This window comes from Microcaecilia unicolor, chromosome 1 (genome assembly GCF_901765095.1).
Source record: "Microcaecilia unicolor chromosome 1, aMicUni1.1, whole genome shotgun sequence".
Taxonomy (NCBI): Eukaryota; Metazoa; Chordata; class Amphibia; order Gymnophiona; family Siphonopidae; genus Microcaecilia; species Microcaecilia unicolor.
The window spans coordinates 162,026,631-162,053,505 of NC_044031.1; the positions used below are offsets into that span (position 1 = coordinate 162,026,631).

At 45.3% G+C, this 26,875-nt stretch overlaps 1 protein-coding gene across 1 annotated transcript in view; it reads right to left on the reverse strand.

Annotated features, from left to right (window-relative positions):
* The window catches only part of FAM126A (family with sequence similarity 126 member A), a 155,955-nt gene that overhangs the window by 41,139 nt on the left and 87,941 nt on the right, over nt 1-26,875 (reverse strand). Inside the window, 2 exon segments of the mRNA XM_030201783.1 lie at nt 7,932-8,019; nt 17,703-17,819. Coding sequence (XP_030057643.1) covers nt 7,932-8,019; nt 17,703-17,819 — 205 coding nt within the window.

The following is a 26,875-nucleotide window of genomic DNA, read 5'->3' on the forward strand; positions in this document are numbered from 1 at the left end:
TTTTCCAAATATAAGCCTGGCTGCTGTATTTTGAGCGGTCCTGAAGTTTCTTTATAATTTGTTCTTTGTATCCCGTATAAATTCCATTACAGTAGTCTACATGGCTTAGTACCATTGATTGTATCAAGTTGCGAAATGTTTCCCTCAGGAAGAATGGTTTCACGGGTTTGAGTTTCCACATTGAGTGGAACATTTTCTTTGTTGTAGATTTCACTTGGTTCTCTAGTGTGAGGTTATGGTTGATTGTAACACCGAGAATTTTCAGGCTGTCTGAGATAGGGAGGGTATAATCTGGGGTGTTTGTATTGTATTGGGATGACAGGATGTTTTTTCTGTGTTGAGGTTTAGTTGAAATGCATTTGCCCATGAGTCCATGTTATTCAAGATGAGCTTGATTTTCATTGGTGATTTCTGTCAGATCACGTTTGTAAGGAATGTATATTGTGACATCATCTGCATAGATGAAAGGGGTTAAGGCCTTGGTTGGGTAAGGATTTGGCTAGTGGGGTCATCATTAGGTTGAAAAGGATCAGTGATAGTGGTGATCCTTGAGGTACTCCGCATTCTGCTTTCCACGGTGGTGATATGTTTGAGGTTCATTTCACTTGATATGTTCTAGTGGTTAGGAAACCCTTGATCCAACTAAGTATGTGTTCCGCCAATCCCGTAGTAATCTAGGAGTCTTAGTAGTATTTTATGGTTTACCATGTCGAACGAACTGGACATGCCAAATTGGAGGAGAAGTATGCTTTTGCCTGTTGCTATTTCCTGCTTGAATTTGGCTAGGAGGGTATTAGTACTGTTTCAGTGCTATGGAGGGGGCGAATCCTGACTGTGATTCATGTAATATTGTGAATTTGTTTATATAATCAGTAAGTTGTTTGGTTACCATGCTTTCCATCAGTTTGACAACCAGTGGGATTGATGTTACTGGGGCGGTAGTTTAGTGATTTCGTTTGATTTTTTTCTTGGGATCTTTTGGTATTGGGGTGAGTAGGATGTTGCCATTTTCCTTAGGGAAGAGACCTTGTTGAAGCATGTAGTTTAAGTGGGATGTAAGGTCTGCTGTGAAGTGGTGGGGGCGGATTTTATTAGGTAGCTGGGGCAGGTATCCAATTTACAGTGAGAGTTGGAGAACCTATTAATCGCCTGGGTGACTGTTTCCGTGGTGAGGAGAGCGAAGTTACCAGATTCAGTCCGCTGGGTATTCACAAGGGGTTGGGTCCAAGCCAGTGATGAAATTTTCGATATCAGTGTTGTCCTGAGGTAGCGCGTTATGTAGGTTTGCAATTTTTTCATTGAAGTATTTAGCAAGGTTGTCTGCAGATGGGATGTCTGTATTGGTTGTGGTGACCAAGGTGATGTCTAGTAGTTTGTTCACGAGTTGGTATAATTTCTTTGTGTCTTTGTAATCTGGCCTTATTTTAGTTTTATAGCATGACCTTTTGGTCTGTCTTATTGCATATTTGTCTTTTCTTCGTATTTGTTTCCATGTGTTGAGTGTGTGTTCATCTTTTATTTTTTTCCAACCTCGTTCGAGTTTCCTGGATTGTGTTTTATTTTTTTCAGTTCTTTGTTGAACCACGGTATCGAGTTATGCCTATGTGACGTTCTTGTTTGTAAGGGTTGCTATTTCGTCCAGTATGCTTCTGCATCTTTTATCCCATTCTGAAAGGTAGTATATAGAGTCCGTTTGTGCTGTCCATTTGTTTTTGTATCTGTTGCCAGAATGTTTCCGAGTCTATTTGGCCTCTTGTGCTGTAGGTTGTGTGTTCTTGTATACAGTGTGAACCCTTTTTCTGCCATTTTAGGGATAGGTTTAGTTTGTAGTGGTCGGTCCATGGTGTTTCTGTCCATTTAATTTCTGTTATTATTAGGTTCTGGTCTGTGGACAGATGGTGTGAGATGAGGTCGAGTGTGTGCCCTTTGACTTGGGTTGATTGCATGTGTGGCCATTTAAGATCCCATTAGTGGAGGAATTCCTTGCATTCTCGTATGTTGGTAGAGTTCGGGTTTGTATGAAAAATACTTACAATGATGTGACAGCAACCCAGATAACCAATATAAAGATCTAACAAAAAAAAAAAACACTTATAAATAAATGTATTAAATACTTTACTCTTTTGGCTTGGGAGGGGCAGCACTATATGCCTCTCTGCACTGCATCTGGGAGAGCATGTAACCATGTGGTCACCAGCAGCCAGAGTTATGGTGATGCTTAGTTAGGTTACGAGACAATATAGAGGGTAAGATGTAGGTGGATGTGTGTGGGGGTGGATACTGAAAGAGCTTTGGTGGTGCAGCTACTCCTTTGGAAACATGGAAAGCTTGGAGCTAGCAACAGCTGCAATTGCACAAAGGAACTGGTGGGATCAAAAACTCTCAGTCTTCAAATCCTATTTTTCAAAGAAACCTTTACCTTTTTATGGGCATGTTATCTCAAGGTTTCCTGATGTGGCAAGTAGTACTCAATTAAGACAGAAGTCCTTCCTTAGCTGGAAGCCAAAGGTTTCGGCCTTGTGTCTTGTCACTCATGGAAATAATCATGGAAATATGTCTTTCGGGAATCCAGTCAGTTGGAATTGTTACTTAAAGAAAACTCTGATGTATCTTGTAATTCTTGAGGTACTTATGGATAAGTATTATTTTTGCTGCAAAGTCTTAATTTAATTCTTACATCTGTATCCCGCATTTTCCCACCTATTGGTAGGTTCAATGTGGCTTACATGGAACAATGGGGATGGTTACAAGGTAACAAGTGTGTGTGTGTGTGGGGGGGGGGGGGGTTAATAATTCAATAAGTATAGCGAGAGTTTATAGAGGTCTCTCATAGAAGTAATGGGTTGGGCAACGGCCTTAGGAAATTCAGTTCGGTTTGCATGAATCATTGTTGGAGAATTGCAAAGAGAGTCAAATAGGATCGCAACAAGTCGAGTTGGGTTGACTTATTGGTCGGTCAGTAGCAGTGACGTAGCAAGGGGGGGCGGGAGGGGCGGTCCGCCCCGGGTGTCAGCTCGGGGGGGGGGGGGGGTGCTCTCTGCCAGCCCCCCCCCTCAGCGAAGCGACACCCCACCCCCCCACCAGCTCCCGCACCCTACCTTTAAAAATAATATCAGGAGGCGAGGCGCTGCCCTGCACGTAAAAGAACTGTGGACCGACGGGCCTTCTCTCACTCTGTCTGTCCCACCCTTGCGGAAATCGGAAGTTGCGTCAGCGGAGGGCGGGACAGAGTGAGGGAAGACCCGACGGTCCACAGTTCTTTTACGTGCAGGGCAGCGCCTCGCCTCCCGATATTCTTTTTAAAGGTAGGGTGCGGGAGCTGGTCGGGGGGGGGGGGGGGGGTCATCGTGCTGCACCCGGGGGGGGGGGGGGGTGCAACGGCGAACCCCCCCGCCACTGGTCAGTAGTTATGAGTAGGGATGAGTTAAGATAAGTGTTTGGGTCCAGGATGGTTGCTGTGAGCTTGTGCCTTTTTCATTCCATCTGTCAAATTTATGGATAGATCTGATTGGTTAGGTTGGTTCAGTGGGGATGTGTTTTTCGAATATATGGGCCTTTAGGTGTTTTCAGACAGTTAAATAGTTGTCTTTCAATTTTAAGTCCTTTGGGAGTGTGTTCCAGATTTTGGTACTGATATAGGAAAAACTAGCTGCAAGAGTCTATTTATATTTGATGTCTTTAAATGATGGGAAGTGGAGGGTGAAGTATGATCTTGCTGATTTGTTAGTGTTCCTAATTGGTAGGTCTACTAGGTTTGTCATGTAGCTTTGAGTCCAGGATGTAGTTAGTGTTTTCTTTATGTATAGGCAACTTTATTTGTTGGATCTGAACAGACTATGGCGCTCATTTTCAAAAGCACAGACTTACAAAGTTACATAGAGGCATATTTTCAAAGCACTTAGCCTTCCAAAGTTCCATAGGTTTCTATGGAACTTTGGAAGGCTAAGTGCTTTGAAAATATGCCTCATAGTAACCTATGTAACTTTTTAAGTCTATGTGCTTTGAAAAGGAGCCTCCATATGTATTTATATTTTTTTTCTTTGCTCTCTTGGAATATGCTGATTTCCTCATGATGTGGACTTGATGATCGTTGTTTTCTAGGACCATGTATGGTCTATTATGTTGTTTGACTTCTTTGAACTTTTATTTCATCTGCCTGTATACTTAGTTTTATGCTCATTGTGAAAATAAATAATAAAAAAAAGGAACCAGTGATGTGGCAGTGGGCACATATCAAGGTCAGATGTACATGTTGCTATCACCAGTCACAATGGCTTTGGAGAAAGGCACATTCAATAGTTCTCATAACAAAGCGACTAGTGAATTCCTTCCAGGAGGTCAATATAAAGGCATGTGCTTGATTGCCAGCTCCACGGACATTGGATGTAATTTTGCGATATTGTATGGTTTATGTATTTATTCTGGAGTTAGCTCACATCTTTTTCAGTAGACATTCAAGATAAGTACCTAGAGTATATGAATGTAACTTACCTGTCCCAACAGAGTTTACAATTTTATTTTTGTGTCTGAGACAATGGAGGATTAAGTACTTGTCCAAGGTCACAAGGAGCAGCAGCAGGATTTAAGCCAGGATTCCCCGGTTGTCACCCTAGTGGTCTAACCATGAGGCTACTGTATCACATCCCTGATTACGTGCTGTTGATAACTGAGCAGCAAGATGCTACTCAGCATGCATGTCATCAATCATGTTGATGGTCGTGAAGAGGTACACTGGCAGCTCCCTTCCTCCCAAGTGTGTGTGTGCCAAGGCTATGGCTGTGTGCACATCTTATAAGAGATCAGTGTTCTAGTTGTGTGGTGTCAGCATACATCTAATGGCCTGGCCCAGTATAGATCTTCATATTTTGCTACCATGACTGACATAAGATGCACCGACCTTCTAATCTAGATACTGGTATGGCTGTTATATACCTTCATCTGCCAGCTGCTGTCAGAGCTGCTGCAGCATGTCAGGCTGGGTTCCCTAGATAGCTCTGAACCTGGTTTTGAGGGCCTCAATGTTCCCCAAGATCTTGACAATATCTAGAGCATGAGAGAAAAGCACATGCTTTAGCAGATGTCTACTTTCCAGACACTGCTCCCTACCATCCTCAGACCCAATTTAGGTAATCATCTACAAAATCAATGCAAATTATGGAACAAGTGTTAGTGCTGTTGGTAGAGAGTTCGGCACATTAACAGCCAGGGTTTGATTCCTGCTCATGCCACCACCACCCAAAAGTAAATATTTGATACAGAAAAAGATGCCTTGCACTCCTGGCCCTTGTATTAATGTCAGCTATTTGGATGTGTTACATTATCCCTGTATGTCTCACTTTATGAGCACAATGTGCATGAATTTGCTCTGCCACACTGATGATTGTGGCATGTGTTATTTAATCTTAATCTTTTTTGGGGGAGTGTGTGGGAGGATTCTGCCTGCATGCCTTGCTAGCTGCTGCCCATACCAGATTCAGTGTGAGCTTCACCTATGTTTTTATTGCTCTCTGAAGTGTAGAAAATCTCAAGAGATCATGGCACTATATTTTGGTGGGGGAATGTGATGCAGGATGGCTGAGCATTACTGGTGTTAGCTGCTTGTTCATGCTTACCTTGCCAAGATCATCCAAATTAATTCCCAGACCTTCTTTGCTGCAGCATGGCCTGGCCTCTGTCCCCTGGGCACCAGACATGCCTGGAGGTTGCTCTCTGTGTCAAAGAAGTTTCTCTCGTTACTGGCTGCCACTCTGGTAGTCTATAAAGGTGGTGTACTAGATGCGACATGAAACCTGAAAAACCTCTTGGCTCTGCAAGCAGGATCAGGCCAGCCCAAGGGTATCCAACATACAAGGTGAACCTTCAGCCATGTGCCCCATACTCCAGCATCTACCATCCCTTCCCTACCCATCCCCAGGCTCCCCCTTCTCTTTCCTCCCTCCTCTCCTCCCGCATCCAGTATCTCATCTCCCCTTTCCTCCTTTGGCCCTATGTCCAGCATGTCTCCCCTCCCACTACTGCTATCACCCTCTTTCTGCCCAGGCTGCTACAATGATATTCTGCACCAGCATGGGACTCCAGCATCCGTGCTCAAGTGCTGCTGGGCTTTGCCATCCTTTTGATGTATTTCCTGTTGGGGGAGAAGGGCAGGACACAGCAATGCCTGAGTACAGGACTGTACTGGTTGACCCCACAATGGTCCAGGAAGAAGCAGGTTAATGACAGCAGGAGGGAAAGAAAGGAGGGTGCACATACTGGCTATGGGACCGAGGCAGGGAAGGGGAGATAAGAGAACATTTCTGTCACACTGCCATCCCTGAATGCTGCCACTCTAGGACAATGCTTAGTCTGCCTAGCAGCAGGGCAAGCTGTGCCATGCATGTGGGGAGTGCATGGAGACACGTGCAAATAGCTAGCACAGCTTTGCATACACATGTAGCCTATACAGTGTAAAACACCACCACTTGCATGTGGATGCAACCATAGGCACCCTGGCTATTTTCCACATGCAGGTCATCTGCTATGCCAAGATCCCCTTGAACCCTGATCTTCAAATGCCCTGTGTATGCTGCCTTCCTGTTGGGCACAAGTATTATACATGTATATCTGTCTGCCATTTCAAAATATTTACATGTTGATGTCAACCACTCACTTTTTTTCACATCATTGTCAGAGGGGGTGGAGATATCCATATTTTAGACTGGTCTTCACGTTCACCACCGTTTGTTTTTGGGTTTGTTTTTTTTAACACCGTCTCCAGCCTCCATGTGCACACCTAGACATCTCTTTTCTCTCATATGTGTGTTTTCTAAAATGGGGATCTTTGTTAAAATATGCCCAGGGAATATGTTGTCCTTGCCATTATGCAATAGGGTTCTGCATGAAGATGGGTGCATGTTGCATTTTCCATAAGATGAAAAGCCATTTTTCAGAGTAGCCACACTATTACACTCACGCCAATAAGCACCAAACACAGGAAAATACCCAAATCAGAGGCAGAGTTTGAGGGTCACACCAAAGGCCAAACATTATCCGACCTTTATAAAATCCAGTTCCTACTTGCTATAAAATTAAACTGTTTAAATAGCATTTTAGATGTATATATACTGAACACTAGCTCGTAATAGAAATAATGGTGTATATGAATATGCTAACTGAAAAATATAGAAACAAAGATGCAGAATGTTACCATAGATGGAGATGAGTAATGACCCTATCACCTCATCTTGTTAGGAAACTAATCTAATCCCAATACACATGCTCCTTGTTATGACCACCATGTTAGAGCTGTACAAGGATCCTTGCAGTCAGAAATCAATTACTTTATTAGGTAATATCAGTATGAGTTAGAAAATGGGGCAAGCTATCAAAGTAAAGTGCATTTTACTATCCAATGACAGTCTACATTACTTGGCATCCAGTATAAGTTATATACACCATAGAAGCTCTTAACTGTAAGATCACCTAGGGCAGTGTTTCCTGACCCTCTCCTAGAGGCACACCAATCTAGCTGTGTTTGCAGGATTGGCACAATGAATACGCAAGAGACAGGTTTGCATTGACTCTTGAGTACGCAAATTTCTCATACAGACACATTACAGGTATCCTGAAAACTAGACTGATTAAGGTTGCCTCCAGGAAACAAATCTAGAGATTCATCCCCTTGCAGTCTCTCCCAAAACAGTACTAAAGAATCTTCTAGGTGCTCTGGGTTTCAGGATATTCATAATGAATATGCATGACAGATTTGAATACAAGGGATGCACATTTAATCTCACACATCATCATTGGGGAGATCCTGAAAATCAGATTGGCAAAAGGAATACTCCAGGCCTGACTGCACATACAAAGATTTTCACAACAGTTAATACTAGTGGTCTAACAAACATTACACACACAAAAAAAAAACACAAATGGCCAAAAACAGACCCTACCAGCAGCGGTTCTGGATACAGCTCCAGCTGGGCTCTATATAACACATCATCCAAAGCTTTCCGGGCAGGATCCCACGCTCCATTGTAACTATGAAAGAGAAAATATCACCCCCCGCCCCAAAGAATATATATTAAAACCACTGCAAAATGCTAAACAAACTCATCCCCTCTGCTATCATGCAGTTCTGCACGATGGGCAATTTGTCTTTTGCTGGCAGCTGGGTGGACGGGGGCAAGAAAGGGGGTGCTGTAAAAGTCTTTAGGATAAGCAGTATTTCTAAAAAGTCCCAAACAGTTAAGCAGCAAGAAGTTAAATGACTCGTGTAAACAAATGACATGCGTTATACTACTGGGAATCAAAGCAGAGTTTTTCATAGCTCTGAACTTTTTAATTCTGCTGCATTAGGATGTGAACCCAGGAAGCAGTATAGTTTCCACAATAAATATGCAGGAGGAGATAAAATTAACAAATACTGCATTCCCAATGTTGCAGGTTCACCAGCACAACTTTAGAAACCACTGTATCAGTAAACATTGCTACCTCTTTTCTGAGAAGTTCCAAGAAGAAGAAGAAATTTCTCTGGTAAGTGAACACTATTTTGCTTTGTGGTTTGGGAACTTAAAGATTGGGGTTTAAAGGAGGAATTGTAGGCTAGTGTTAGGCAAAATAAAAATATAAAAAGCAAATTTTATCAACTAATCTCCATAGTCTTTTCCACTTAGTTTTAAAAACTCTGTACCACAACATTAACAGATAGAATCTAGCAGGCACTGCAGGATCTAGTTTAGTATTAAGGGGGGAATAAAACGAGAGAGAGAGGGAAAAGCAAGCAGGACCTAATTTAGTATTAAGGGGGGGGGGGGGAATAAAACAAGAGAGAGAGAGAGAGAGAGAGAGAGAGAAAGAAGGACCCAACTTAGTATTAAAGGGGGGGGGGGGGGGGGGAGAAAAAAAAAAAAAAAAAAGAAATAGAGAGAAAAGCAAGCATCATTAACTAGCTGCCATAGTGTACAAACCCTTTTACCATAGCTTTAAAGTGAAATTTTCTCTAGAAATAGGCATTTTCCCCATAGTTTTAAACTGAAACCTTTTCTAGAGGTAGAAGCTGAACAGCCAAAAACTCTTCTAAAAGGCAGTTATTTTCTGTTCCATGGCTGCTGCAGAGGTAGCTCATTCAGTGATCTCAATTAAGTGTTAATTAAGGTGTGGGGAAGTAGAATACTTGCATAGGTTGCTGAGGGAAAGATGCACTAAAGACTCGTTAAAGCCCTTCCTTTACCGATTCCCTTAGCGAATCTGTAAGGAACGGGCATGCATCAAGGAAAAGGAATCTAAATGAGCTGCTCATTGTAGCTCACTTGCATTCTCTATTCCATCGGTAAACAGTCGGCCAGTCGAACATGCGCAGAGCAGCTAAGTGTTACGTCTTGCCCCATCCTTGGCCACCTTTAAATCTAGACTGAAAGCCCACCTCTTTAACATTGCTTTTGACTCGTAACCACTCGCCTCCACCTACCCTCCTCTCTTCCTTCCCGTTCACATTAATTGATTTGATTTGCTTACTTTATTTATTTTTTGTCTATTAGATTGTAAGCTCTTTGAACAGGGACTGTCTTTCTTCTATGTTTGTGCAGCGCTGCGTATGCCTTGTAGCGCTATAGAAATGCTAAATAGTAGTAGTAGTAGTGTTATGCTGGCTGCTCTGCACATGTCAAATACTCCTCTGTGCCGCCCAAAAGGAAGATGCCGCGCCGCTCAACCCCTCCACGGCCTGCTGTAGCAAGGCTCCAATGCGGCTCGATCCTAGCAGGAGAGTGCAGTTGAGGACGTCCATCCAAAAAGACGTCTTTTTTGGACGTCCCCCCCTCCCCCCGCAATAATAAAAACGTCCTTTTTGGACCTGCTTCACTCAGCTGAGAGACCTGGAAGTCTCTGAGCCAATCACAACGCGCTGTGATTGGCTCAGAGACTTCCAGGTCTCTCAGCTGAGTGAGCACGTTGAAAAAGGACGTTTTTATTATTGCCGGGGGGGGGGGGGGGGGGAGGACGTCATTTTGGATACACGTCCTCAACTGCATTCTCCTGCTAGGATCGAGCCGCATCGGAGCTGCTAAACGCTATTTGCCTGAAACCATGAAAACTCCTTTTTATTATCTGGCGGAAACGTGAAGGCACATTTTGGGTAGAGAACGGGAGCATCTGAAGTTTCAGAGAACAAAAAAAGTAGCCCGGATTAAAAATCAAATTTGGGCTCTGGTACTTCCTCCTGGACCATCTCTCGCTGCCCATTAGTATCTACAGGAACACAATTTTAAATGCAACAGTATTAAACAAGACAACTAATAACCAGCTCTAAGGCTTTTTAAGGGTGTTTTTTTTTTTTTTTTGTTTTTGAGTGAAAAGCACTTGGATGCTTTTTTTTTCTTGTTACATTCATAGAAGTTTTTCAAACCTGCGCCGCCCCAACAAGAGGTATAGACCTCTCGTTAGATTTTCCACGGTTAGGCAATCGGAAAACGGTAGTGCATCTCATTACAATACGGTTTCTACACATTATAATACTAATTTGCTCATCTGCATTCAGTTTTCGTTAGCTGCTACCGTGATCGGAAAATGGCTGGGAAAAGCCTTTAAGTGCATGCCAGGGTTTACTACTTGCTCGTTAATGGCTCGTTAAGTTTAGTGCATCTGGCCCTGAGTCAGCTTCAAAGAGCCTGTTTAAAAAAAGTCCCTTAGATTCAAAACTATATAAAGAGGAAAGGTCCCACTGAACTTTCTTTCTGAAAAATTCCGAGAGAAGAGGACATTTCTCTGGTAAGTGAACGCTATTTTGCTTTGTGCTTTGGGAACTTAAAAAATGGGGTTCAAAGGAGGAATTGTAGGTTAGTGTTAGGCAAAAAAATATATATAAAAAGCAAATTTTATCAACTAATCTCCATAGTCTTTCCCCCTTAGTTTTAAAACCTTTGTACCACAGCATTAACAGATAGAATCTAGCAGGCACGGCAGGATCTAGTTTAGTCTTCCCACCCGCCCACCCCTAGGACAACTCTTCAAGTATAGTCAGTTACTGTAATTAGGGTAACAAGCAAGGAGTGCTCGTACAGAGTTTTAAATACATTTCATTACCATCTAAGAAGGAAACACTAAATAAATCATACAATATACTATATAAACTAAAAGACACTTTTATATTAGGCTAATTTCCTTAATACTGTAGCAAGTTTTAAATTATTGAAAAACTCAGATGGAGTCAGCAGTCCAGCAGGGAGAGGGGTGCTATCCAGTCTTTTGCATTGAGTTGTCACTTGTATGATTATCTCCCAGTTGGTGAGATGTCATATGTGTGTGTCCGATGCAAAGAGCTCCTAGCTCTCAGAGAACGTGACCGTTCTCTTGAGGCTAGAGTAACAGACTTGTTGGAGCTGAGGGAGACAGAGAGGTACATAGAGGAGACCTACAGGGATGCTGTAGAGAAGTCCCACTTCCAGTCTGGTAGCCCATCCCACCTTGGAGGAGGGAGGTCTCCTAGAAGGAGAGCATCACCCTGGTGAAGTAGGAAGTACTCCTGTAGCCAGGACCTGCCCACCAGGGGATGTACTATCCTCTCGCACCGAGGATATGTCTCCAAGTGCTGCACGGGAGGGAAGGGTTAGGACAGCTGTTGTAGTTGGTGATTTGATCATTAGGCATTTAGATAGCTGGGTGGCTGGTGGACGTGAGAATCGCCTGGTGACTTGCCTGCCTGGTGGAAGGTGGTGGACCTCACGCGTCACCTAGATAGGATTGTAGATAGTGCTGGGGAGGAGCCAGCTGTCTTGGTACATGTGGGTACCAATGACATAGTAAAATGTGGGAGAGAGGTTCTGGAAGCCAAAATTTAGGCTCTTAGGTAGAAAGCTCAAATCCTGATCCTCTAGGGTAGCATTTTCTGAAATGCTACCCGTTCCACGCGCAGGGCCCAAGAGACAGGCAGAGCTCCAGAGTCTCAATGCATGGATGAGACGATGGTGCAGGGACAAAGATTTTAGATTTGTTAGGAACTGGCCAACATTCTGGGGAAAAGGGAGCCTATTCCAAAAGGATGGGCTACACCTTAACCAGGCTGCTGGCATCGGCATTTAAAAAGGAGATAGCAGCTTTTAAACTAGAAATGGGGGGAAGGCAGACAGTCAAAAGCGTATGGTTCGGGATAAGGTATCTTTGAAAGACATCACCAAAACAGGGAAGAAAGGGTATCCTGATAGTGAGGTTGCAAAAGAGACTGTAGTAGATCAGGTGTCCATAAATAAAAATAAAAATCAGGCAAAAGATTGCAAATTAATACTGTCAAGTACTGAGCATGATGTATATAGGAACAAACATACTTTGAAATGTCTATATGCGAATGCCAGGAGCCTAAGAAATAAGATGGAAGATAGAATATATTGCACCAAATGAAAAATTAGACATAATAGGCATCTCTGAGACCTGGTGGAAGGAGGATAACCAGTGGGACATTGTCATACCGGGGTACAAATTATATCGTAGTGATAGGGTGGATCGAATTGGTGGAGGGGTAGCATTGTATATTAAAGACAGCCTTGAATCAAATAGATTGAAAATTCTGCAGGAAACAAAACACTTCTTGGAATCACTGTGGATTGAAATTCCATGTGTAATGGGGAAAAGGATAATGATAGGAGTGTACTACCGTCCACCTGGCCAGGATAAACAGACGGATGCAGAAATGTTAAAGGAAATTAGGGACGCAAACAAACTGGGCAACACAATAATAATGGGTGATTTCATTTACCCTGATATTGACTGGGTAAATGTAACATCGGGGCACGCTAGGGAGGTAAAATTCCTTGTTGAAATCAAGGACCGCTTTATGGAGCAGCTGGTACAGGAGCCAACGAGAGAAGGAAAAATTCTAGACCTAGTCCTTAGTGGAGCGCATGATCTGGTGCAGGAAGTAATGGTGCTGGGGCCGCTTGATAACAGTGATCATAATATGATCGGATTTGATATTAGCTTTGAAGTAAGTATACACAGGAAATCAAACACGTTAGCGTCTAACTTTAAAAAAGGAGAATATGATAAAATGAGAAGAACGGTGAAAAAAAAAAAACAGAGGAGCAGCTGCAAGGGTCAAAAATTTACAGGCCAAATATATTTCATGTATTAAAAAAGGAGGACGGAAGACCAATTGACAGCCGGCGTGGTTAAAAAGTGAGGTGAAGGAAGCTATTAGAGCTAAAAGAAAATCCTTCAGAAAATGGAAGGAACCGACTGAAAATAATAACAGCATAAGGAATGTCAAGTCAAATGCAAAGCACTGATAAGGAAGGCTAAGAGGGACTTTGAGAAAAAGATTGCGTTGGAGGCACACACACATAGTAAAAAAAATTTTTTAGGTATATTAAAAGCAGGAAGCTGGCTAAAGAATCGGTTGGACCGCTAGATGACCGAGGAGTAAAAGGGATGATCAGGGAAGACAAAGCCATAGCGGAGAGATTAAATTAATTCTTTGCTTCGGTCTTCACTGAGGAAGATTTGGGTGGGATACTGGTGCTGTAAATGGTATTTGAAGCTGACGAGTCAGAGAAACTTAATGAATTCTCTTTAAACCTGGAGGATGTAATGGGGCAGTTCTACAAACTGAAGAGTAGCAAATCTCCTGGACCGGATAGGCATTCATCCCAGAGTATTGCTAGAACTGAAAAATGAGCTTGCGGAGTTATTGTTAGTAATATGTCATTTATCCTTAAAATCGAGCATAGTACTGGAAGATTGAAGGGAGGCCAATGTAACGCCAATTTTTTAAAAAGGTTCCAGAGAAGATCCGGGAAATTATAGACTAGTGAGTCTGACGTTGGTGCCGGGCAAAATGGTAGAGACTATTATTAAGAACAAAATTACAGAACATATTCAAAAGCATGGATTAATAAGACAGTCAACATGGATTTAGTGAAGGGAAATCTTGTCTCACCAATCTACTACATTTCTTTGAAGGGGTGAACAAACATGGATAAAAGTGAGCCGGTTGATATTGTGTATCTGGATTTTCAGAAGGCGTTTGACAAAGTACCTCACAAAAGACTCCAGAGGAAATTGGAGACTCTTGGGATAGGAGGTAGTGTTCTATTGTGGATTAAAAACTGGTTAAAAGATAGAAAACAGGGACTTCCGGTGGAGCCGAAAAACAACATGGCTGCCGTGAGCCGAGCTCCGTGAGACCCCCGAACGAGGCCCCCAGGTCCGCGGAAGCGGGACCACCACCCGAAGAGAAAAACATTGGTGGAAATCAGTGGGAATTCAAGGCGGCAAACGGCAATATTTAAAAAGCTCCGACGGAGCAGAGAGAGAGGAAAGAGTGACCGAATCGTGGTGAGCTTCAAGATGGCGGCCGCTGCCGGGACGAGCCGCTCAGGGAGAGAGCACTGAGAAAGAGGTAGGCGGAGAGCAGCAATAGCAAATTCCTGTGGTGGCCCTAACGTGGGGTGAAGGCAGGAGCTGCGAAGGCGGGAGAGAAAGGGAGTAAGATCCCCAAGTAAGCTGCCCCTCCCTCCCCTCCCCGTCGTGGTAGAGCAAGCCCACAGCAGCAGCAGGGGAACCCTGCAGAAAACAGAAGGAGAAGGGATCGAGCTGTGGAGCAAGAGAGCAGGAGGAGAAGGGGGAGAACGCTGTTCTGACCCACAGGGCACTGGGGGAGAAGGAGAACTGGAGTGAAAAGTGGAATTAAAGCTGCCGGGAGAAGAGCCCCCCCCCCACACACACACCGGTTGAGCTACTGCTTTAAGTAGAGATACTAACTTTGGATTCTAGATAACAGGAGAATATTAAGCAGTTCCAGAGAGCTGATGTGGTGGGAAGAATACAGAACGTCAAACACTACAATTGAATCAGCATCCACTACCCAAGGGGACAATATTCAAGGTGACACCGGAGGTGTATAAAGGTTCCTATCACGCAAGGGGCGATAAGAAGCACAAGGAGCACAGCCATCAGGAGTACAGAGACTGTTTTAATAACGTACGCCTGGCTGAAAGAGACAAAGAATGCCACCGAAAAAGAGTTTGGATAAATTCAGATACGGAGCAGACCAGGCGGGGAAGGCGAAGCAGGAGGTGGCAGGACCTGCACAGGACGCAGACAAAATGGTTACGATCCCCTCGGACTCCGAAGATGACATCCATAGAGAGACGGGGGAGAACTCTGAAGAAATCACCAAAGCTGATGTGGTGGGATGGTTCAAGGAGCTGAAGGCAGACCTGGAAGGATACCGAAAGAACATCCAGGGAACACTCAGAGAGATCAGGACGGAAATTAAAGACATGGGGATTCGGGTGGAAGAAATAGAGGAGAAGATGGAAACAGTACAGGCTGAAGCTCAGAGGAAACATGTAAAGTCCCAGAAATCAGCAATAGAGATCCAGCAGTTAAAAGATCAGGTGGAGGACCTGGAAAATAGGTCCCGCCGAAATAATCTGCAGTTTAAAGGAATACCAGAGCTGGACATTTTCAGCAATTGTGAGGCGGTGATCCAGGAACTGTGTCAATACGTCTTAAACCCGGAGGGTGAAGCAGGGCAAAGGACCATTAGTTTGCAACGAGTACAACGCAGTGCGGGCCCTCAAAGAGGAACAGCCCCGAGAGATATCATAGCCTGTTTTTTGGATTTCCCTATTAAAGAAAGGATTTTGACAAAGGCAAGGCAACAGAAGGGATTAACTGGAAAAATTACAAAATAGGAATATACCAGGACTTGGCAGGAATAACGCTGCAGCATCGAAGAACAATGGGAGAAGTGACTAGTTACATAAAAGATAGAAAACAGAGAGTAGGGTTAAATGGTCAATATTCTCAATGGAGAAGGGTAATTAGTTGGATTCCCCAGTGGTCCTTGCTGGGACCGCTGCTTTTTAACATATTTATAAATGACCTAGGAGATGGGAGTGAGGTAATTAAACCTGCTGATGACACAAGTTATTCAACGTAGTTAAATCGTGGGAGGATTGTGAAAAATTACAAGAGGACCTTACGAGACTGGGAGACTGGGCGTCTAAAATGTGAGATGACATTTAATGTGAGCAAGTGCAAAGTGATGCATGTGGGAAAGAGGAACCTGAATTATAACTACGTCATGCAAGGTTCTACGTTAGGAGTCACGGACCAAGAAAGGGATCTAGGTGTCGTCGTTGATGATACGTTGAAACCTTCTGCTCAGTACGCTGCTGCAGCTAAGAAAGCAAATAGAATGTTAGGTATTATTAGGAAAGGAATGGAAAACAAAAATGAGGATGTTATAATGCCTTTGTATCGCTCTATGGTGCGACCGCACCTCGAATATTGTGTTCAATTCTGGTCGCCGCATCTCAAAAAAGATATAGTGGAAATAGAAAAGGTACAGAGAAGGGCAACGAAAATGATAAAGGGGATGGGACGACTTCCCTATGAGGAAAGGCTAAAACAGCTAGGGCTCTTCAGCTTGGAGAAAAGGCGGCTGAGGGGAGATATGATAGAGGTCTATAAAATAATGAGTGGCGTGGGTAGATGTGAAGCGTCTGTTTATGCTTTCCAAAAATACTAGGACTAGGGGGCATGCGATGAAGCTACAATGTAGTAAATTTAAAACGAATCAGAGAAAATGTTTCTTCACTCAACGTGTAATTAAACTCTGGAATTTGTTGTGGTAAAGGCGGTTAGCTTAGCGGAGTTTAAAAAAGGTTTGGGTGGCTTCCTAAAGAAAAAGTCCATAGACCATTATTAAATGGACTAGGGGAAAATCCACTATTTCTGGGATAAGCAGTATAAAATGTTTTGTACTTGTTTGGGATTTTGCCAGGTATTTGTGACCTGGATTGGCCACTGTTGGAAACAGAATGCTGGGCTTGTTAGACCTTTGGTCTTTCCTAGTATGGCAATACTTATGTACTCTTACTATGCAAAAGAGATATGCCCAAATATATAGGATGTCGGGTTTAAACTTGCCCTTGTTTATGCTAGGTAGGGCATTATAATCAGGCCATCAATTTTTAGGTGTTTATAAATTGTAATTTAGGAGTTTCATTTTCCAACTAATTATGGGTTCTTTGAAGGTACAAAATAAATTGTGTTTACTGGTGCTCTCAATCTACAGGTCCTATTGCTGGGCACCCTTTTCCTGCAGAATCAAATACATACATTTGTGTCATTTATTAGTGAAGAAAGGGAGGAAAAATTGAGCAAAGGGAGACTGTGTTAAGGGACTTGGTATTTTTCCAGTGTTTATTCAATAAACAGCAAGGGCCCTGTTTACTAAGACACACTAGAATTTTTAGCAAATGCTAAACGCTAGAGACACCCATATATTCCTAAAAAGGCTAGTGTGCCCTTAGCGCTGCTTTTTAAACAGGGTCCCTAGTTTAATTTTTTGAATCAGGGTTGTTTTATCCATATTTATTAAAACTAGGGCTGCAGATCAATTAAAATTCTAACTGCGATTAACGGTATGATGTTTATTGTTTTTCCCCTACTGCAGGTCCTTGAGACTCTGGGTAAGTCATAACCTTCACTAACCACTCACAAGAAGCTGCAGTAGGGGGAAAATAAACAAACATACCTTTAATTGCGCAATTTATTGTAATTATAAATTTTAATCGAAATGCAGCCCTAAAAAAAAGTTAAAGAATAAGAAGTAATGAAAGGATAAGAAATACAAAACTGAAACATTACAAATTAAAAGTCTAGAACAGCCTTACAGTTTTCACAGTCTATTTGAAACCTAAAATAGTGTTCAAACTTACAAGGCAAAATAAATTCCTGTTAACATCTGCACCATAAATTCTGGCGAGACTGGTATTCTGCTCTTCATTCCTTTATATTTCCTCACATGTTGCCGAGGATAACCACAAACACAGATTCTAAGAAAGGAAAAAAAATGTTAACATTAACAAAAGTAATAAGTAATAAAGTCCTCATGAATATAATGAAAGCTTGCTGTGCACAGTGCAATTGGAGTCGACATGAACTATATATACTCAAATAGAAACCATGATTTTTGGCCAAAAAGAAAATAAAAATGCACTTTGGTTTATATTCAAGGCTTCCCCCCTCCCTGGTGGTGTCCCTCCTCTTCTACTGCCATTCCCTCCGAAGTGAAAGAGCTCCCAAGGCTGTTACTGGAGGTCACAGCAGCCATTTTGACTGCGGAGATGGCATGGGTAGAAGCAAGTAGGAATTGCACCTACCCCTAACTTGTCACCTGACCACGAGAGCAGCCCAGCAGGCCTGGAAGAGGGGGAAGCCTAGGAGTAGGGTCTGAGAGGGAGAAAGTGGGAGCTCTCTCAGTTCGGGGGGGGGGGGGGGGGGAGGCGCGCAGCACTGGTGGAAGGGGGAGGGGAAGGAGAGAGGAGGGAAGAGAAGGAGAAGAATACTGGAATATAAACTCTTGGTTTATATGGGAAAATTAGGTTCTTACCGTGATAATTTTCTTTCCTTTAGTCATAGCAGATGCAGCCATTACAGATGGGTTGTGTCCATCAACCAGCAGAGGGAGATAGAGAGCACACTTTTTCAGTGCCTCATACCAGCTTGCTCCACTGCCTCTCTTCAGTATTTGAAGCTTCCAAAGCAGTATGGCAAACCGCAATGGGAATAACATGAGCTTTCCTCACAGCGAACGATGGCCCTACAACAAAGGGCATTAACTCAGAATGGAGGGAATGAAATATCCTCCCGGAGGGCATAAACTCATCCTCCAAAACATGAAACTGGAGGGAATTAAGTCATCCTCCTTTAATTGAACAAAAATCCTGAAGACTGTTTTCCGACTTTCTCCCAAGGCCGGAATCTCCAGGAAACATGAACAGAACCTGAAATAGATTTACAGCAGATAGCAATCAGACAGGGAGGGATCATGGCTGCATCTGCTATGACTAAAGGAAAGAAAATTATCACGGTAAGAACCTAATTTTCCCTTCCTTGTCATCAAGCAGATGCAGCCATTACAGATGGGATGTATCAAAGCAATCCCTAGATAGGGTGGGAACAAGCCACACCACGCGCCAGCACTTGCGCTCCAAAATGTGCGTCCCTCCTGGCAGCCACATCCAGCCTGTAATGTCGGGCAAAAGAGCTTAGAAGCCCATGTTGCTACACTACAAATCTCTTGAAGAGAGAGTGCTCCAGTTTCAGCACAAGAAGAGGAAATTCCTCTAGTGGAATGTGCCTTAAAGGCATCAGGCGGAGGCCGGCCGGCAAGCAAATAAGCTGAAAAGATAGATTCTTTGAGCCAGCGGGCAATAGTGGCTTTAGACGCTGGAGACCCTCTGCGAGGACCTGATAGCAAAACAAACAGATGATCAGAGGTCCTGAAAGAGTTAGTAACTCGCAGATACTGCAGCAGAGTCCTGCGCACGTCCAACAGGTGCAATTGCCCAAAAGATTCTGGAAACTCCTCCTTGACAAAGGAGGGCAAGAAAATAGGTTGGTTTAGGTGAAACGCTGAAACCACCTTAGGCAAGAAGGAAGGTATGGTCCAAACCGTGACCCCGGACTCTGAAAATTGCAGAAAAGGGTCTCTACAGGACAGCGCCTGGAGCTCTGACACCCGTCTCGCCGAAGTAATGGCCACTAAAAAGATGGCCTTCAGTGTCAAATCTGTCTCTGAAGCACACCGAAGCGGTTCAAAGGGAGCACCCTGAAGGGCTTTCAGCACTAGCCCCAGGTTCCAAGCTGGACAAGGTGCATGCACGGGAGGACGGAGCCAAAGCACCCCTCTAAGAAACCGTGCCACATCTGGATGAGCAGCTAAAGACACGCCTTCAACCTTGCCACGCAGGGAGGCCAATGCTGCCACTTGCACCCGCAGGGAATTATAGGCCAAGCCTTTTTGTACACCATCCTGCAAAAAGTCCAGAATCGGCGAGACAGGAGCCCACAGGGGTGTGATCTCTTTGGAAGCACACCAGACTTCAAACTGGCGCCAAATCCTGGCATAAGCCACGGAAGTGGAATGCTTGCGGGCTTGCAGGACAGTGGTAATTACTTTATTGGAATAGCCTTTGTCTCAACTGCGCCCTCTCAATCGCCAGGCCATAAGACCAAATCGGCCGGCGTCCTCCATGGTCACCGGACCCTGTGACAACAGGTTGGGAACCAGAGGTAACTGAAGGGGATCCTCTACGAGCATCTGTCGGAGGTCCGCATACCAAGGCCTCCTGGGCCAACCGGGGCGATGAGAACCACTTCTCCTGGATGCGGCCGAATCCGCAGGAGCACTCGCCCTAACAAGGGCCACGGAGGGAGCACATACAGTAGGCCCGGAGGCTAGGGTTGAGCCAAGGCATCCAACCCCGCCGAGCGAGGATCTCTCCGTCTGCTGAAAAAGCATGGGACTTTGGCATTGATGCTTGTCGCCCTTAGATCCATCACGGGCTTGCCCCACTTGGCACATATCTGCAGGAATACTTCATCTGCAAGTTCCCACTCCGCTGGATCGATCTGATGCCTGCTTAGATAATCGGCTTGCACGTTGCTCTGACCTGCAATGTGAGCTGCCGACAGAAACTGTAGATGCAGCTCGGCCCAGTGGCAAATTTGTTCGGCCTGCGCGGCTAGAGCTCTGCACTGAGTGCCGTCTTGTCGATTTATGTAGGCCACTGCTGTCGTGTTGTCAGACATCACTCTGACAGCCAATCCTTACAGGGTCACTTGAAAAGCCAGAAACGCCTGAAACACCGCTTTCAACTCTAGGCGGTTGATGGACCACTCCGACTCCTCGGGTGTCCATAGACCCTGGGCACGCTTCCCCTTGCAATGTGCGTCCCAGCCTTTCAGGCTGGCATCTGTCACCACTAGGCACCAATCGGGGTGCGCCAGCAGCATTCCTCGCCGCAGCATGCTGTCTGAGAGCCACCACTCCATACTGAGTTGGGCCGCAGGGAGCCAAGAGAGTCTGCATTGATAATCCTGAGATACTGGAGACCATCTTTGGAGTAGAGCATACTGTAGAGGTCTCAGGTGCGCTCTCGCCCAGGGCACCAGTTCCATGGTGGCCGTCATCGATCCAAGCAGCTGGACAATGTCCCAAGCTCGTGGGCGGGGCATCCTCAGGAGCAGACGGACCTGATTCTGAAGCTTACACCGCCTTTGCTCGGGTAGGTACACATACCCCGAGGCTGTGTTGAACCTGGCCCCCAAATATTCTAGAGACTGCGAGGGGGTCAGGTGACTTTTGGCCAAATTGACAACCCAGCCCAGAGATTGAAGTACTGAGACCACTCTGGCTGTTACATGCTGACTCTCTGCAGCAGAGTTTGCTCGAATGAACCAGTCGTCCAGGTATGGGTGAACCCGAATACCCTCTCGCCTTAGAAAGGCAGCTATCATCACCATAACCTTCGAAAAGGTGCGGGGAGCTGTGGCGAGGCCAAAAGGCAAGGCCCGGAACTGGAAATGCTTTCCCATCACCGCAAACCTCAGAAACTTCTGGTGCGGGGGCCAAATTGGTATGTGCAAGTAAGCTTCTTTCTGGTCCAGAGACGTGAGAAACTTTCCTGGCTGTATCGCCGCAATGACGGAACGCAGGGTTTCCATGTGAAAATGCCGCACTCTCAGGGACTTGTTTAATTCTTGTAAGTCCAGAATAGGGCGAAAAGACCCTCCTTTTCACGGCACCACAAAGATGGAGTAGTGGCCGCAGCCGTGTTCGGCGGGAGGTACCAGGGACACGGCCCCTATCTGAATCAGACCTTGCAAAGTCTCCTCTACCGCCGCCCGTTTGGCGGCAGAACCGCATTGGGACTCCACAAACACGTCTCTTACAGGGGCATCAAATTCTATTCTGAAACCGTCTCTGATCAGGTCCAAGACCCACTGATCTGAGAAAATGTTGGCCCACTCCTTGGCAAAGAGGGAAAGACGTCCTCCGATGACAGGACTCGAGGAGAGGGCCGGCGCGCCATCATTGAGAGGGTCGCCCCTGAACTCCAGGCCTTGAGCCAGTGGCTGTGGAACGTTTGTCCGAGCGAAAGAAGTTCCTCTGCTGAAAACGGGCACGAAAAGTGAACCCAGCAGAACGCCCCAGGCGGTACCTTCGAGCTTCACGGAAGCGAGGTCTGTAAGAGGAGTGGACCGCCGCACCCTTAGAGGAAGGCCGAGGCCTATCTTCGGGCAAGCGCTGGGGTTTAGCCTCACCCAGGCCCTTCACAATTTTCTCCAACTCCTCACCAAACAGGAGAAGGCCTTGAAAGGGCAACTTCACCAACCTTTGCTTAGAGGCCATGTCCACCGCCCAATGCCATAGCCAAATGCCATGTGTTTAGCCGAAGCACTGACAATATCATAAAGGGCGTCAGCAAGAAAGGACAAGGCCGACTCCATCCACGGAGCCACATCTGAAAAGGGCTCAGCTCTATCACCGGGCTGTTCCACTGCCTGTTGCAACCAAGCCAGGCAGGCTCTAGCAGCATAACAACTGCATGCAGACGCCCGAATAGTGAGACCTGCAATTTCAAATGACCGTTTAAGTGCTGATTCCAGTCTACGGTCTTGAATATCCTTCAGGGCAACACCTCCTTCAACAAGGAGGGTAGTTCTCTTTGTCACAGCTGTAACTAGGGCATCCACTTTAGGCATAGCAAAGCGAGCCATATGCTCCTCACTCAGAGGGTATAATTGCCCCATAGCCCTGGAAACTTTCAAAGGTCCCTCGGAGTCAGCCCATTGAGCCGAAATAAGCTCTTGGATGGAGTCATGCAAAGGAAAGGCTCGAGCAGGCTTTTTGGTACTAGCCATCCTAGGATTCACAGAGGAGGCTGTGCCACTGGCAGGGTCCTCAATAGAGAGAGCCTGCAGGGCATCAGAAATAAGCACTGGCAGCTCATCACGGTGGAAACTCCTCACCGCGGAGGGATCGTCCAGATCCTGAGTCACTTCTGCACCAGACTCTGGGTCCTCAGACCATGAATGCCTGCCAGAGTCCTCCGAATCCTCGCAGCCCGACCACGGGGGGGGGGGGGGGAATGGAGGTGCAGCACTCTCTGAAGGGGAAAGAGCCCTTCTGCGCTTCATATTCTGCCAATTGTCAGGGAATAACGCCTCAGAGGGCATACCCAGGCTAGAATCCATCGGGGGGGCATTAGAAGAGGCCCCTGCAGGGCTTTGTGGGAGAGCTCTTTTAAGCATGTATGCTTTATGCATTAATAAGACAAAATCGGGGGAGAAAAACTCACCCTGGGCACCCGGATCTCTGCCGGGGCTAGTAGCTCTCATATCAGCCTCACTCCGAGGCCTCCCCCCCGGGCTCAGGACTCTCCGTCTCAGCGGAGGTCGCGCCATGTGGTAAATTCAAAATGGCATCTGCTGCCAGCTCAGAGCGCGAAGAATCGTCGCTCGCCATGCTCGGGCCGGTTCTAACGTCTGTACAGCACGATTTACAGAGCCCCGCTGCTGATCTGCGCTTGCCACACTTGGAACAGCGCTTTACTGTCTCCGCAGCCATCGCCGAAAACGGCGGTAAAATTCAAAATGGCGGTTCGCGCCAAATCGCCCCGATCGCGGGCCCACCCCGGAGGAGTCACAAAACACTCTTACCTCACTGGACCGAGTATCACAGCTCCGGTCCCACAGAAAAAGGCAAGGAAAAACCTCTGTTCCCTTTTTTTTTTTTTTTAACGCTGCGAGGATAGCAGAGGTAAATAGAACTCCGGAGGCTCAGGTGAGTGGGGAAGGCAGGGACAGGGCGAACCTATGTGCCTTTAAAGTGAAGCTGCTATAGCCTCCAACACCCCTGCTAACAACTGGCAAAAGCACAGGAGCAACCTCCAGGCAGATTTTAGATGGAGCTCGGAGAAGCTGCAGCCACTCTGCTAGTGGAGACAGAGAATACTGAAGAGAGGCAGTGGAGCAAGCTGATATGAGGCACTGAAAAAGTGTGCTCTCTATCTCCCTCTGCTGGTTGATGGACACAACCCATCTGTAATGGCTGCATCTGCTTGATGACAAGGAAGTAAGTTAACATTTTTCTGCTAACAATAGAAGGGCGGGGGATGCGGACAAAAGAATGGGTTTATATGTAAATATATATGGTATTCCTGTGTCTATTAATGCCCCCCATTTTTCTGTTTCAAATTCAGCTTTTCCTGGTGTGATGGTCATTCTGCATATAAATATTCACAAACCACACTTCTTCCTCCTCCTCAAACTCTCAAGTCTCATCACATCTATTGAACTACTATCCTAAAAGCCCTTTCACTAAGGCATATTAAAATTTTGCAATTATGGAGTGTTAATGGCCCAAATTAATACATAGAGGTGAAGCCTCTGTGTTAACTGCTCAGGAACGCGAACTGTGTTGTCTACTGCATTAACAGTCAACGTGAAGTACCACACCACAAATTAACCCCTAATTCTATACAGCTCACCATACGTTAGTCACTCAAATGGAAGTTAGGCACTTAACTGCACTTAGGCACAATCCTATAAGCGAGCGCCTAAGTGCTTTAGCGCTTACCTGCAAAGGGGGTGTGCATGTGAGTGGGGCATGGGCAAGTCAAACACTTAGGGACCAAACTAATAGAATACTGTCAGATGCACACTTAAATTCCAACATTTAGGTGCTAACATTTACATCTGCCCTTTCATATGATTTTTTAAAAACATTTATAACCTGCTCAATCCACAATGTTCTAGGCAGTTTACAATATATGTGTTAGCACCTAAATGCCAACAGCCTGTATTCTATAACAGAATCTGGGCCCCCAGACACTATTATAGAAAACTCTCTTAGCACACAGGGTACCTAATTTTTGGCACCCTTTATAGAATTGCCCCCCTGAGTGTAAGGCACAGTGCACACCCCATTCTGAATGTGTCAGTTAATGCAGGAATTACTGTGTGCTAACAGAACAGTTCTATAAAATATACTTGTAAGGCACGTTAATTTAACACATTTACATCCCACATTATCCCACTTACTTGCAGGCTCAATGTGGCTTACTCAATGTAGCGCCCAGCCCCGCCCAGTGCATCCTGGGATGCGCTGGGCAGGGCTACAGACCATACAAGGGAATCGCTCCCTTATATGGTCTGTAGCCCTGCCTAGCACATCCCAGGATGCACTGAGTGCCGCCATTTTGCGGCGGCGTCAACCCAAGGAAGAGGAGGGAGGCAGGCTTTCTCCCTCCTCCAAGGTATGGGGGCCGGGAGGGGGTTGTCTTTTACGCTGGACCACCAGGGATTGGTCAGACAACGCTGGGGGGGGGGGGGTGGAGTTGGGGTGGGCTTGAGGTCCGCCGGACCTCCAGCCCCCCCCCTCGCTCGCTGGGTGGGAGGGGGCTTGGCTGGCGACCACTAGACCACCAGGGACCATTTTCTGGGGGGTTGGGGGGCTGGAGACCCACCGGATCTCCAGCCCTCCCTGAACCTGGGGGGGGGGGGTGGGATCGTCGGGGGGACCGGAGGTCCGCCGGACCTCCAGCCCCCTGTTGGAAGGTTTGCTTTGGGGGGGGGGGGGGGAACGGGGGCCTGCCAGCATGCAACTGCATGCTGTACAGGTCTCACCATTCCTCCCCAATGATCTGCAAACCCTAACGCCAGCTTGGAGCTGGCGTAGGGTTTGCTGCGACCAGCGACCCAAATTTTGGCACGCTGGCCACTGATCATTGGCAATGAATGCGCTGAGCCCTGTTTAGCATGCATTTGCATGCTACTTGCGCGCGAGGGCTCTAATCATGGGGTGGTAGCAAAAGACGGTGCTAGTATGGCGCTAACAGCCTCTAGCATCGGCGTTTGCTTTTGATCATGAGGGCCTAAGATTTCTAACGTTAGAGAGCCTAGTTTTCTGTTCCTTGTGCTCCAATGATCTGAAAGATCAGAAATTTGAACAGCACACTTACTCGGAGACAACTGTAAAAGCAAATTAAAGAGAGTCATGTCCAAATGATGATAACAAAATATGTTGAGCAAATAAGCCACCAATAAACTAATTCATAATGACACAAAGGATGTTTAATAAAACATCTATATTACTGCTATATCATGAAAATAAAAAAAATTATAGTGTAAACAAAAAGCTAACAGGAAAATACTATATAATTACAGGCTGAGTAAATAAAGGGTCTGCTTTTAAAGAATGAAGCAGTTTAATTATCTGCTCTCTGAAAGGTGACCTCAGCAGAGTAACTCTGGCAGCAAACACGACTCTCATGCCATAACATGAGTCTGGTCCAACAATCTCATTCTATAGAACAGGTAAAAAAAAAAAAAAAAAAACCGGGCACTTTGCTACACCCTTACTAACACAAAATAATTGAGAAGAGGCAGCTGTAGGAAATGCAGGAAAAGTGCAAATGTTGAAAAAATACTGCTAACCTAAAAGAACTTGTTATAGGAAAACTAAAATGGTTTTAAAATGCAAGCTTTCAGGACCAATAAGAGCCTTTCTTGGCAAACCAGCAGAGGGTATGAAACTACAGCCCTAGAGATCCGATTCACAGATCAAATTCATCTGTTCCATGTTCATGAAACCCAGATCCATTTTCAGTACTCGGAATCATGCAGTCTGTATAAACAGGGTGTGGTTGGAATCTTGAAGCATCTACTGCAGAATACACACACTTCTCCCTCCTACACAAAGGCCACCACCCTTCACAAAAGTATAGTTTAAATAATACCTGCTGTATACTTTAATTACTCATGGCTGTTCTCCATTTATGAGAAAATACCCTTCAACACATACACCCTGGAGCCAGACAAAAAGACGACTTCTGCTCCCTTGCCAACAATTTAACAACTCAATACGCTTACTCTGACCCCAATGTTATACTCAATCCCTCATCTTCTTCCTTCCATCCTTTACCATTTCCCTCCCATTCTCCTTGTCTACCTTCCCTATTCTAGTTCATTACGATCTTTTCACATGTCCTTTGTAATGCCTTTCATAATGTAAGTAGTTATGATCATCACAATTTATAAT